The sequence below is a fragment of the Apis cerana genome, linkage group LG14 (assembly GCF_029169275.1).
Source record: "Apis cerana isolate GH-2021 linkage group LG14, AcerK_1.0, whole genome shotgun sequence".
In the NCBI taxonomy this organism is placed as follows: Eukaryota; Metazoa; Arthropoda; class Insecta; order Hymenoptera; family Apidae; genus Apis; species Apis cerana.
The window spans coordinates 7,078,496-7,093,678 of NC_083865.1; the positions used below are offsets into that span (position 1 = coordinate 7,078,496).

The window sequence follows — 15,183 nt, forward strand, 5'->3', positions numbered from 1 at the left end:
ACAAAGTGTAACGTTACTTAACGCGTTACACTGTAAAAATACAGATATATTTTTATAATCGATAGAACGAGATTGTATCTCGTCTACCTTCTTCATAAACCGTTTTGATTTGCCGCAAGATTGAACCGATCGATGTGCAATTTATGTGCGAGCTTTAAAGTGTTTTCCGTCTGAATAAATGTTCGAGATTTAAAAAAAGAAAAAAAAAGAAAAAAAAAATCATTGCGCAGTTGATGATTAATAATAAGATACGATTCGCGGAGATAGAAACGTAATTAATTCTACGTGGAGGGAGTTGCATATGTAAATGGCGCATCGAAAGAAATTGCAGAGCAATTGTTTATAAACTATAGATAGTAGAGAAAACGCGAGATAGTTCCGTTAACAAAGATGATTAGATTCGTTTTTCGAATTTTTCTTTCTTTTTCTCTTTTTTTTTTTTCCTCTCTCGCCCAAGATTTAATTTAAATAAAATTTATTGCGCAGTTATATATGTTAACAATAAGATATGATTCATGGTGTACGTAGTAGATACACGCCAGTTCTACGAAAGCTGAGTGTTCGTGTAAATGACACATGAAAGAAATTGTAGAACATTGTTTATAAATACGATAAGAGTTATAAATCTATCGTATACTTGCGTCAATTGCATATGCAATTTTCTAAGTTGATTTCCTTGAGAAGGAATATTGAAAAAAATAGATATTCCGTATCATTTTCTTTTCACAAGGAATTGCCTCGTGTTCGCTTACATCGCTTGCAACGATTCGAAAGTTAATTTTAAAAAAAAAGAAGGAATTCGTACGAAGAGGACGAAAAATCGTTCCATCCTACGATACTTGTTGCAGGTTTCGTTAATCGATTTTATTAATTCTCTTTTGGTTTTGATTAATCGTGCTTGCGAAATAAACTCGACAATTTTCGAATGGATGAGAGACACAAGGAAAAATAAACTAAATCGAAGAGATTTAGATTTTTATCGGTATTTTGTACAAATACAAGAAGAGGAATTTAAAAAAAAAAAAAAAAAAAACTATGAAACGATCGATCACACGATTCATCTTCACATTTCGGTCACAAATTGCTCCAAATTAATGGCAATATTTCAAATTATTGCACAAAAAACTCATGTCAAATGTCAATGAAATTTATATATTTTCATTTACATACATTCACTTTAACTCATAACCATTAAAATTATCAAATTATTCTCGTATATACGTTTCATAACCATATCGCAAGATCATGTTAAATCAAAGAAACCACTATATGCTAATACTAATAAGAAACCATTATATACTTAATACTGCCGATATATTAATCGGTAAAAATAGAAAAATCTAGAACAGTATCCGTTCACTTTAAATATCACATATTCCTTTCACAAAGGGGGAAAAAAGAAGAAAAAAAAAAAAAACAAATACAAAAAATATATACGTACACTCAATAACTGCCAGCCATATCACGAAATTAAAAATAAGAAGGAAAAAGAATGAAAAAAGGAGGAAAAGAAGAAGAAGAAGAAAAAAGTCTAAGGATCCCTCTTCTCCAAACCGATCCAAAATCCGTGATCAGGTGTTAACGAGAAATTCGTCTTGCTGAACTCGATCGACGCTCTCGTCTTTTCCGTCCGTTTGATACGGAATTTGCGCAGCATGTAAGCGATCAGAATCTTGGTTTCCATCAACGCGAAACGATTGCCGATACATTTCCGGGGGCCGAGGCCAAACGGCATATACGTATACGGGACGATGTTGCGCTTGTTCGCGTCGTTGAAACGTTCCGGATCGAATTTCTCCGGGTCTGGGAAATACTTTGGATCGTGATGAAGGCCGTAAACGGGGAACCAAACGATATTGTCCGGATGCACGATTAAATGATCGTAACCTTGCTCCGCCGGGGGCAATTCGAACTTCTCCACGCACAGCCTGTCGATGAAAACTATCGGTGGATATTTTCGCAATGTCTCCGACGTAACCATATCCATGTACTCCATTTTCAACAGTGCCTCGTACGTGATCATCCCGTTCCCCCCGTCCATGAATCGATCCACCTCCTCCCTCAATCTCTCCTGCACGGGCGGGTTAAGTGCCAGCTCGTGGGCAACGTAGCACATTAGCGTGGAGGACGTGTCGAAACCGGCGAGGAAAAAGATGAACGCCTGGGCCGTGATGTCATCGATGGTCATCCGATTATTCGTGGCGGCGGGCCGCCTATCCTTGTCCCTAGCCTGCATCAAAAGGTGAATCATGTCCGGCCGGACTATCCTCCTCTCGTCCCTCGCTCTCACGGTCTCGCGTACCACTCTGTGGAAGAAGGTGGCGGTGTCCCGTGAAAGGAACGACAGTCCCGCCATCCTCGTCAAACGTGGATTCATACGGAACAGCATGAACTTGAACAGTCGAAATATACCGCCGAAATTGGTCGCGTCCGCTCCTTTCATGTAAAACTCGTTGTCCCGGTTCTCCATCGAGTTCACGCTTATCCCGAAAGCCACGGTCGCTATCACGTCGTTCGTGTACCTCGTGAACGCATCCTTCGCCTCTATCGAGCTCGAGAACTCGGGATGATCGTACAGATAACGGACGAACTCCTCGGAACAACTGGACACGAGCTCGAACATGAATCTCATCTTGCTGGCGGTGAACGAAGGGCTCAGCGTGTTCCTCATCTCCCTCCATCGGTCACCCTTCAAGGAGAACACGTTCTTCCCAAATATAGGGTCTATCTTCTCGTTGATGAAACTGTGATGATCGGGGAAATGGTCGAAATTCTTCACGGCTATCTCCTTGATCAGGTCCGGGTCGCGAACCACAACAACCGGCGTGAAACAGTCCATCATGCCGAGGTACCTGGAGCTCGGTCGGTGCTTGTAAACGAGCGAACAGAAATTGGGAAGGGACATGCGGCGCGTGAATATCCTCCACGACGAGCCGAGGACGGGCACGGCCCCTACATGGGGAACCCGCCTCTTTCTCCAATAATTGTACTGATGGTGCAATAAACTGACGAATTTGGCGAGGACGATCGCCGTGAGGCCGATGGCCAACAACTTGAACGAAAAAAGGAACGTCGGTGACTCCATCGGCCACCAAGGATGGTTCACGAGCGTACTCTGTCTCTAGTGACTAGGAGGAATGTTATAAATATGGACGAATACATATACGGATTTATCGTTGCACGAGGGACAGAGGATGGAGAGGGGGGGTAGAATGCCTGTGTTACGTCAACCACGTGAACAAACTGCGTTCTTCCTCGTCTCGATATTCTGAAAATATCGTTTTGTAGGAATTGTTGGCCGTCGATTCTGATCCGCGCGAGTGAGAATAATACGACAAAAAAAAGGAATGAAAGAAAGAAAGAAAGAAGAGAAGAGAAAAAAGGGGGATAAAAAGAGGGAATTAAAGCGGAATTAAATCGGCAACTGCACAATACCGTTTCGAAATTCTCCCAACGTTGTGTTACGCGTTTGATTTTTCGTACGGCGGGTTTTTTTCTCGTCTCTGTCTCGTAAACCGCAATTCGAAATAACGAAAGATTCCCCACCACTGCTAGATTATCCTGGATAAATTCTTGCTAATTTTGTTCCCCCTTTTTTATCGTGAAATTAGAAATATCTATACGCGATGGAAAATATTTGAAATTTTATTAGGAAAGTAAAATAATTAAAATCATTGACAATTGTTAAAAAAAAGAAAAGAAAAAATTATCGTTCAAAATTAATTAAAAAAAATAATTAAGAAATTTTCGTTCAACCCTTCGATTTATCAAATCGAGCGACATTTAGGATAAAAATCCATGCCAATCGTTAATTTAAAAATTAAAAAACGAAAAAATTTTTTACCTGTGACGAAACTTTGCGAATAAATATATAACGTTATTTTCTTTTCGGCAGAATATCATCTGAAGAAAGTGAAATCGACACTCGAAGTTTTGGAAATGATTTTTCTATTTATTTAAAAAAAAACTCTTTAACAGATACAAAGATAAAGCAAAATAAATTATTGCACACAGACTATTGTAGAAAAAAATTCCCAAGACAAATCCTATTCAAGAAATGAAAAAATACTTTGAAAATTGATTTCACTTTCTCAAAAAGATTTCCCATCTTAATATAAAAAAATATACTTCGTATATGTGATCAATTATACTTTACATATATTATCCACACTAAACTTTCATTAAAATCAAAAATCTTTGGTCTATATACATATAAATCTCCTTGCAAAATAATGTACGAAGTTTTTTTTTTAACTAACCAAAGTCTCTTCTTTCTCCTAATCTAATCCAGATTCCTCCTTCAGGAATCGATACAAGATTATTTTTCTGAAAGACGATAACCTTCTGGCATCCTCTCGTTAAGTCTGATCGAAATCGACGCAAAGGATGAACCATCAAAATCTTAATTTCCAACAATAGGTGTAAGGGACGATGTTACCCCTCGTTCTTTTCGTGAAATCGTTCGGGATCGAAGTTCATCGAGAAAATATTTAGGATCGTGATCCAACGTAAGGAGAAGAAACGATATTGCCGGGATATAAAGTTGCACCATCGTCCCTGATAACGCGAATTTTCGCGTGCCGACTCGATCGACGAAAATCAAATACTTTCTAAGAGTTTCCGGCATCATCATCTCCATATACACTCCACCCTTGACAGAGGATTCCTAAGATATTTCATCGATCTATCTCTTTCCGTAACCTTTGCCCAACATCCAAATGCAGGATCCGCTTGCATAAAACGAAGCGCATGAAATTAGAAGGCGAGTCAGAGCCATCCATGTAGAAACCAATCGCTCGAGAAACGATATCGTCGATAGTCATTTCATCGATGGTAGACTTCTCTTTATTTCTAGCAATAAATGCAGTATATCCGGTCTAACGATGCCTCGTTGTCCGCGCTCCTTTAGATTCTCCGATACAACACGAGGAAGAAAGTCGAAGATCGTCGAATCACTCTGACTCCTAATAATCTCATTAATCGTGGACACGGAATCGCATCAACGGAAATTGGCGAAAATATTTCTTCCTCTCGTGAGGAGCTCGTTGCCTCCGTCTTCCATCGAATTCATACCGATTCCAAAAGGCGATAGACCTTGTTGAATCCAACGAAAGCTTTCTTTCGTGTCCATCGAAGAGGATATATTGCAAATGATCCACAAACTGTCGCGAGCAATTTTGAACATCGATCTCCTTTGCTGATCGTGAAGGAGGGAGAGAGTTCCTCGTCTCTTTCTTCTTTCTCAGAAAATAAATATGTTCCTCGTTGAGGATCGATCTATGAAACGATCGAAGCTATCTCCCTGGTTAATTGACGGATCACGGATTCACGGCAAAGTGAAATCCATCGATATCTCGCGTTTGGATGATAATTATACTTGTTATTCGCAGACAAATGGCGAGAACTGGACCAAGGATTTTTTCAGGATGAAGAATTGCCAAAAACGGGCCAAGTAACGAGTCTGATGCGAGCCACGTTATTGTTCTTCCAATACGTCTGTTGGCTGGGAAGAACTTCGATAAGATCACGGTGATCAAAGCGATCACCGTTAGAGTAAACACTGACGAGGTCGATAGAATCTCCATTGCACTCTCAACCGCAAATGACTATCGTGCGTGAGCTACAAGGTTATAAATATGAGCCGAGCAATGTGTGCAGAGTTTATCGTTGCGGTAGAGGGAATGGTGTCATTATCACGTTGCTCCTCTTCTCTCGTGATATGCTATTGGGTATGCACGAGTAATTTTAAGAAACCCGATCAAAAAATGGGACAAGCGTACAATGAACTCTTTCCACCAACCATTTTTCCCCCTCTTTCTCTTCTTCTTTTTGGCCGAACATCGATTCAATTTCGTTTTATTAATGCGATGGGATCGTGTCCCGAATATCTCGGTGAATATTTCGATGTTTCTACAAGGATTTCGAGTGAAAGTGCATCGTGATGCAAATATCAATTTGCATGATAATTTCATAATAATTTTTCAATTAAAAGGAAAAATTATTGTTAATCAAAAGTGTAGATACGAGAGTATACTCGTTTGTGGACAGGAAATAATTTGACGAAGAAAAAGTTTTATTGATTAAAGATTACGATGATTTAAAAATTTATTATCATTGCAATTATTTATAGTAGAATAATAGTAGAATATTATGACACCTGATAAGATTTCTAAAAGATAACGTACAATATCTTTTAGATCGATTAGCTGGTGTAATAATTAAGTCGGTGAAACGTTGTAAAATTTAATAACATTTTCAAAAGGAATCTTCTCCCTTTTAATTTGTACCCTTCAATTTGTACTTATTTATTAACAAGCAATAACGTATATGATTAAATAATTAATTCATCTTACTTTTTTATCAAGATATTATAATTTGTATACAATCCCTCTCCCCTAATTTTTAATTTCAAAAAATTAAAACTAAAATTAGAATTCGGATTAAACTTTACCAGAAATACAACCTGTCTTTATCGAATTATCCTTTGCAAACAAGTCATTCGATATTATAAATAACGATATTATAAATATATAAAAGAAAATAAGTTTAATGATTATCTCTCTTTTCAAAAGTGACCCAAAACCCGTCTTTCGGCATCAATGTGAAATCAGCCTTCTTATACACGATAGGATGCTTCGTTCTCTGGCTAGGCTTTATAATAAATTTTCGCAATAGACGAATGATCAAAAGTTTGGTTTCCATCAACGCGAAACGATTGCCAATGCACTTTCTGGGGCCAACCCCGAAAGGTATGTACGCGTAAGGATCGACGTTATTCTTATTCTCACGATTGAATCGTTCAGGATCGAACTTGTCCGGATCGGGGAAATGAGTGGGATCACGATGAATCGCGAGAACGGGGAACCAAATATTTTCACCGGGGTGTATCGTAACACCTTCGTAACCCGGGCCCGCTGGAGGCAAATGGAACTCCTTGGCGCACTGTCTGTCGATTAACAAGGTCGGTGGATGCATCCTAAGAGTCTCGGATATCACCATCTCCATGTATTCCATTCCCAACGTGTCCTCGTAAGAGATTTCCATCCTATCGTCCAACAGGCGGTCCACTTCCTCGCGCAACCTCCGTTGAACGTCCTGGTGCAGGGCAAGCTCGTGGACCACGTAACACATGAGGGTGGAAGTGGTGTCGAAACCGGCCAGGAAGAAGATGAACGCTTGCGCCACGATGTCATCGATGGTCATCACCTCCTGGGTGGATTTCTTCTCGGTCGCCCGCATCAGGAGGTGTATCATGTCCGGTCTAACGATGCCGCGTCTCTTCCTCGCGGTCACCGTTTCAGAGATCACTCTCCAGAAAAATTTGGACGTAGCGCGGGACAGGAACGTGAAACCTGCCATCCTCGTCAGACGCGGGTTCAAACGGAACAGCATGAATTTTATGAAACGAAACGTGCCGGAGAACGTGGATACATCGATACCCCTTTTGTAGAACTCGTTGTCCGGATCTTCGATCGAGTTGACGGTTATGCCGAAGGCAACCGTGGCGATCACGTCGTTCGAGTATCTGGTGAACACGTTCTTCACCTCGATCTCGGAGGAAAATTCCAGACGATCGTGCAAACACGAGACGAAATCGCGGGAACACTTGGACACAAGATCGAACATGAATCTCATCTTGTTGGCCGTGAACGAAGGGCTCAGTGTGTTCCTCATCTCCCTCCATCTGTCCCCTTTCAACGAGAACACGTTCTTCCCGAATACAGGATCCATCTCCTCGGTGACGAAGCTTCGATGATCCGGGAAATTGTCGAAATTCTTCACGGCTATCTCTTTGATCAGTTTTGGATCACGCACGATCACGGTCGGCGTGGCGAAATCCATCACTCCGACGTATCTCGCATCCGGGTGATAATTGTAAATATATTTACAGTAATTGGGGAAACTAACGAGACGAAAGAACACTCTCCAAGCGGTCCCAAATAAAGGACTTGACCGTACGTACGGAACTTTGTTCCTCTTCCAATAAGTGAACTGTGTGTAGAGTATCGAAATAAGCTTGGCCAAGATGATGAAGATCAAAGTAATAAAGAGTAACCCGAGAGTAGTCAAATGTGACTCTTCCATTGTTACGAAGACACGTTAGAAACGACTGTTCAACCATCAAAGAATGTCGTGAATGGTAACAAATTCTCCTATATAATGGAAATGGACAAGGAGGGAGAGCAAAAATTTTGCAGGAGAACTATTCCGGATAAGAGGGTGTTGACCTCAGATTTTCAGATAACGTGCATTATAAGATTTCCTTTTACAGATAAATGATTTTTAGAAACAATATCAGCTTGAATTTTATAAAGGCTACAGATACGGAAATCAATTAATTCTGTCATGTGGAATTATCAGATATAGAGGGCATTTGCCTCTTTTCGTATCATAGATCGAATCGAAGATTAATCGTTGAAAGAAAAATAATATGTAATTTTAAACAAAGTTTTTTTAATTTGTAATTAATTATTTCATTCTTAAATATATCCTATAAACGATATAGCGATATGAATCGAAAATAATGCAATTCAATATTTTTTTTATAGTTATATGCATACATTTTTATAAAAATTTTACTTAATTTTTTATAAAAATTATATATATATATTATAGAATTTTGTAAAAAAAAATTATATTTACATTATTAAATGAATTATAATATAATTTTGTCATAAATAAATAGTCTGAAATAGTCTAAAATTTAAAAATATTCAAATTCAAAAGTTTCTTGGTAACGTGAAAACCTGAATATGAATAAAATTTATATGTAAATTTTTATAAATCTATCAAAATTTATAAATATATATATATATATATTTAATCATTTATAATAGAAAACACATTACGCGACATTATAAAAACAAGCACAATCAATTTTTATGTTGTACGATTATAAATACAATCACTTACCAATGAAGACAAAAATCTGATGGTGCGAGTACCGTAGTAACATCGAAATAGAGATAGTCTGAAATAATTAAATACATATTATATAAAAACTATAAAAAATCAATTAAATAAAAAATTATATGATTGTATATTATATTTTTCAATGTCATACATATATTTATATATGTAGTATTTAGAATATTTAGAATATTTTTATCTAAATAATTTAGAAAGAAGAAGAAAAATAATATCATATTATATAATTAAATTTTCTTTAATTTCTACAATCTAAATATTTACGTAAATATATTTTTATTATTCGAAATGATAAGAATAATAATAATATATTATTGATTAATTATAATAATAATAATATAATATGATTATTATGAATGAATATACAATTTCAATAAATTTTTTTTCTTTTTTTATGTGAAACATTTTATGTGATTAATGTATCAAAGCGATAATATTTATTATTTCCTAAAAGAAAATTGCAATGAAGATAGGATACGAAGCGAATTGCAAATCGACAGTCGCACTCGGTTACCAGGTTGAGAACGAATAGTGCAATTGAATTGCGAATGGTTCAGATTGAACTAGCACCTGACACCCCCGAGATAATTCACTATTTACTATGAGCAACCTTGATAACAGAAACGTTTAATCGTACTTTGCAGATGCGTCAACAATGTTATTTATTAGAAAGGCGATAAAAAAAGAAAGAGAATTTCTGAAAAAAAATTGATTTCATGTAAAATCATTTTATAAACTTTTTATTTCATATATTTTAATAATAATAATCTTCATCTTCTATTGTGAAAATGAAAACAAATTGATTATTATTTTATAAAATTAATATCATTATACATTTCTTTTTAATATTTTAATATTTCTCGAAATATAATATTTCGAATTGTATATTTGAGAATTGTATATTTCGATATTTCGATATAAATTATGTGAATAGAAACGCGAAAAGACAGTTTAACCTTGAAAAAGATAACCATACTTTTTGATGCATAAAAATTTTGCTTAATTTAATAAATTTCTTAATAAAAATGATTCATAATTAAATTTTATCTTTAATTTTAAAGTAGATCAAATTAAAATAATCTAATATTAATCCATATAATGTAAATGATATCAAAAAATTTTTAAATAAATATACGTACGTATAAGCATTTTTATAGAATATCTTTTATGCGTTATATTGAGATGAATATCAATTTAAAAATATCATTTAAGAAACAATTCATTATAAATTCACTATATATTTTATTCACAACACTGTTAGTTTAAGCAAAATAAAGTTTGAATTCATAAATAACAATTTTTAACAATTAACTGAATTTATTAACACTAATTTTAAAAATGCAGTTATACGTCAGTACTACCAAAGTATGACTACTGAAGTCAAAAGTCAAATTTATATCATTATAATTATTATAATAAAAATATATAATTAAATACTTGTATTATTATATAATATTAAAAATTCTGATATTAAATAAAATATTTTATTCCTTAGCTAAATTGTTGTCATGCATTTTAGCATTTTCATATGTACTCTTTATTAGATTCTCAATTGTATAATACAGTACAATAATATATATAGCTTTTGCATTTTTGATTAGTTATATTATTAAAATTTATTTAATTTTCTGAATTATATGAATTATTCTGAAATAATTCGAATTGTATTTATTTTTTATTATTATTTTTATGAAAATAAAAATAAATTTAATTATTTCCAAATATTCTTTTGATCTTTTTTTCAATATATTATATTTTTACCAAATTATTTTTAAAAAGATAACCTTATTGTAACATTGGAAGCAATAAAAATAAAAAAATTTTAATAAATTTAATAATGAACTAATAATAGTTTTCTATTAAAGTAAGAAAAAAATGCACGATTAAATAAAGTAAAACAAAAAAAGAAAATATTTTTAAGTAAATCATACTATAGTATAAGATATCTATAGAATGTCATGTGCATATGACAGAGGAAATATGGGATAATATATAGATGTGCGACAGTTCTGTACACGTGACTGTACTGTGGCTTGACCAAAGGTAATCCCAAATAGTATCCCAAGCACTGAAGTAACATTCACGTGTTATGACACGAGATTCATTTCTCATTTCAAATATTTTTAATACTTCGTATGAAATATTAAAATTTTATATAAAAAAACAATAGTTTCAATATTTCGTTCAACATATAAAAAATTAATTTTCAAATAAATTGTTGTTTTAATTAAATTATAATTATAAAAATTATACTATTGAGAAAAAAAAAAGAAAAAAAAAAAAAGAATCGAATCATAATCATAAAATATCATAATTGGAATTTTAATAACATTAGATTAATCATAATTTCTGATACTTTTTTTTAAAAATCTATATAAATTTAAAATCATTACAAAGTAATATTTATTCAGTAACAATACTAAAATTAATTATGAAATAAAAAAAAGCAATTGAAAAAAATAAGAAAAAAAAAATTAAATATAATGTCCAATTATATACATATATAATAATATATGTATAATATTCATTCATATAAATATAAAAATTATTTTAATGAATAATAAATAAATATTTTTCCGTTTCATATTTGAATTTTTCTCCTACTAAAATTATTCATGCATAAAATAATTGGCTTTTCACTATACCTAGATATGAACTAGATGTAGACTCTCTCACAATGCATTGCATTTGAATCGCGGTTAGTAGTATGCAATATTACTCATTTGTTCGTTCGGCGTAAACCCATTAAACACGAGTGGAGCTATTCGTTGGTCCGTATATGATCCAATCACTTCCTAACACCCGGGGAATACCCCAAAATTTCACAATCCATCAGACATGCGTACTGTTTATATTGAAATGCAACTACCAATGAAATATTGACGCAAATCACTTATTCAATTACAAAGTACAAGTTACGTTAACGAAAACTATTTTAAATGGCATTTAAAAAAAAATTGATTATAAATTTTGTCATTTTAAACTTATAATATTATAAATTTCAAAATTAATATTTTTAACATTTATCAATTAAACAATTATTTATAATAGTAATAATCATTACTGATTTAAACCCAAAATTTCTAACAATTATTATCTCTTATTAATTGTAATAAAACATGCATTTCAGAATAATTTGATTCAAAATGACCAACTTGGGACTTCTATAACGAATATGAGACATCTAATAAAGTTGATTTATATCCAACTATTCAATTCCAAAGGGATCACAAAATGTGAGGCTACAAGAGATTGGAGAGTTATACGCGAGTTACCTCAGTGCATGGTTACTTTGAATTGATTGCCATATCCTTTTACATACTATATGAATATGTGTGATAGCAATCCCTTAACAGAAAGAATATATATGAATTGAAAACATATAATATATAGAACTAACTTCTTATAAATTTAATTTATATCATTTTAGAACTATAATTATTGTTATAATGTGATATTATGATATATAATGCATAATTCAATAATATAAGTAATATAATTTTTTATAACATAAATAATAGAAAGAAAAATTTAATTTAAAAAAATTATTGAATTTTTAAATTATTAAGTCATATATCTTAGTATTTAAATAAATAAAAAATTAATAATTATTTTGTTTCATAAAACAATTAATATTCGATCTTATATAAAAAAAAAAGAAATTTAATTTTAATTTTGTCATTCATACTTCTAAAATATTATTAATAACTGAAACCCATATATAAATTGTATTAAACTATTACTTATTAAAGTATATATACTTACAAAAACTAACATGATAAAAAATGCAGCAAGATATGTAGTTCTAGCCATCCACATGTTTACAAATCGATAATGTTCTCCTGTTACTACGTTTCTATAAAATAAAATAAAATAAAATAAATTTATAATATATAAGAGCAAATAATATAAATAATAACAATAGATAAATAGATTTATTTACCGTAAAAAGCCTTGATTATCTTCATGCTCTGCCAATGTTTTAATGCTTGCCATTAATAAATCATCATATCCTAAGAGTTCATCGAGTATTAATCTTGAAAAATCATCGCCAAAACATTTATCGTTAACAGGATCTAAAGTAACGATTTTTACAGGAATATTTAATCTTTGCCGTGCTACAGGCGATAATCTCAAGAAACCATATTCTAATGAATATTCTACAATATAACCATCACCTAAAAAAAATTATTTATTTAAAAGATAAAATAGTTTTATTAAACGCTTATTATTATTTTTAAATTCTTTAGAAAATATAATATAGTTTATACCTGCCCTAACTTCAGAATTTGAATCCTTTAAAGGTCGAATAACATCTTCTTTATTAGATTTATTATCCTGCCCTATAGTACTATTCTGTGTATTTGTTAGGGGTAATTTTTTATCTGATATCTGAAATATATTTTCAATGTAATTTAATATAATATATTCCATATAATATAATCAATATTATATTTATATAAATAAAAATATATTATATAATATAAAAATAATATATACAATAATAATAATATAAAATAATGTTTTAATTATTTATATTTACTTCTTTACTGTCTACATTTATTTCATTCCAAAGTTTAGTAGGTAATGAAGGACTTGTTGTTGTATTAGTAATACTTAAATTTGGATCTTGTGTTTCACCAGAAATAGTGGCACTTCGAATAACTATTTCTTTTTCAGACAATGTTAAACTGTCATGATTTTCTTCATTTAATGCATTAGTAGTATCACGTTCTTCATCAACAGCTGATGGTTCGATATTGATAAATCTAATATAAAATAAATATATAAAAATAATTAATATTTAATAAAAAGAAATATTAAAATTTATTATAAATTGTATCTTCCCTTACCCATCTCTAGTTAATATTCCTAAAGCACTAGTTAAATCATCAACTTTTTCTTGTCGTAACTTTTCTTCCTTTGCATAACTCTTTTCTATACTATAATCTTCTCCTCCATTTTTAAGTATTTCAACTCTTAATATACCATCACGTGGCCAATCATCTCTTATGTGTTCTAAACAATTAGTTGGTGCTCGTGAAAATACTATATGAATATAAGCCAAAACAAAAAATGCTGCTATAGCCTAAAATATACAATATTAAATTAATTTATATATAATATTCCAATTATTTTTAAAATATATTTACCTTCAATAAAACTATAAATTCTATAAATCTTCTGACAGGTCGTGGAAATGTTCTTGCATAAGTTAATGCAGCCTTAATAAATATTGCATGAAACAACCTATCCCTTACATTAACTAGTGGATTTTGGTTATTATTATTTCTAGCAGTATTCATATTGTTATTATTTAAGGCTGATCGAGTTGAACTACTTGTATTATGATTATTATGTACAGTTGCACTGTTCTGATTATTCGTTATTGGTATTGTAGCACCATCCACTTGTGGCATTTTAAATATTATATAATATTTGTTTTTAAGATGATGTAACAGCTAATAGTTTCTACTCATACAACTTCCATGTATGAAATTTTTTAAAAAATATTTATACATGTTGTATATATACATTTCCAAATCAAAATGAATGAAATATTCTAAGATTTGAAGTAAATATCCTGAAAGAAATTAGATTATCATATATTATTATATATTTTTATCATTATATTTTTATCTTTTCTATATATTTTATAAATATAATAAATTTTAAATTAAAATATCTAAACATAATTAAAATAAATAGAATATAAAATTAAAAACTTCTTTTATTTCTATAGTTAAAACTGTAGTTAAAACAGAAATTTATAATATACATTAAAAGCTTTTTTATTATTGTATTTCATAAATATAATTATTATTCTTATATTTATTATAAGAAAATTATATTAAAATGCAATTTATATATTATAAATTTTGTATATTAAATTCATTATTAATAATTTCAACTATGATTAATACAGAACATAACCTATAGTATTGCATGTATCATAACCTATTTAACAATTACATCATATATTACACAAATAAATAATAATACCTACAAATAATTAATATAATTTATACACAGAATATAATTGTTTTCATTTTTATCTTAAATTATAATTAAGCTTTTAATTAAAAAAATAAATAAACATATCAATTATATATTTTGTTATGTAATTAAATAATTAAAAAAAAACAGCAAATATATATTGTAAGTAAATTTAAATAATATTACTAAATGTATTTTTTATAAATATATATATTTTTAAATTAATTATTATTCACCGGACGTGACATTTCACAGCTG

The 15,183-nt window shown here is 31.2% G+C and overlaps 2 protein-coding genes across 4 annotated transcripts in view; both read right to left on the reverse strand.

Annotated features, from left to right (window-relative positions):
• Nucleotides 1–15,183, reverse strand: part of LOC108004121 (membralin) — a 75,614-nt gene that overhangs the window by 60,242 nt on the left and 189 nt on the right. For 2 of the 3 annotated variants that reach the window (XM_062084406.1, XM_062084405.1), the window contains exons 2-8: nucleotides 14,082–14,512; nucleotides 13,782–14,017; nucleotides 13,472–13,697; nucleotides 13,200–13,320; nucleotides 12,872–13,106; nucleotides 12,694–12,784; nucleotides 8,914–8,971 (exon numbers count right to left, since the gene is read on the reverse strand). In XM_062084406.1, the coding sequence (XP_061940390.1) occupies nucleotides 8,914–8,971; nucleotides 12,694–12,784; nucleotides 12,872–13,106; nucleotides 13,200–13,320; nucleotides 13,472–13,697; nucleotides 13,782–14,017; nucleotides 14,082–14,348 (1,234 nt within the window). In that variant the 5' untranslated portion in view covers nucleotides 14,349–14,512. Of the gene's footprint in view, nucleotides 1–1,887; nucleotides 5,747–8,913; nucleotides 8,972–12,693; nucleotides 12,785–12,871; nucleotides 13,107–13,199; nucleotides 13,321–13,471; nucleotides 13,698–13,781; nucleotides 14,018–14,081; nucleotides 14,513–15,183 lie in introns of those variants that run through there. The other variant, XM_062084407.1, reaches the window with a different exon arrangement.
• Nucleotides 6,072–8,481, reverse strand: LOC108003159 (cytochrome P450 9e2-like). Its single transcript, XM_017065285.3, has one exon. It carries the CDS (start codon nucleotides 8,083–8,085, stop codon nucleotides 6,547–6,549), a length of 1,539 nt encoding a protein of 512 aa, XP_016920774.2. The 5' UTR covers nucleotides 8,086–8,481; the 3' UTR covers nucleotides 6,072–6,546.

Coding starts and splice junctions, on each gene's coding strand:
- LOC108003159 (XM_017065285.3), bottom strand. CDS start 8,085: ATGGAAGAGTCACATTTGACTACTCTCGGGTTACTCTTTATTACTTTG.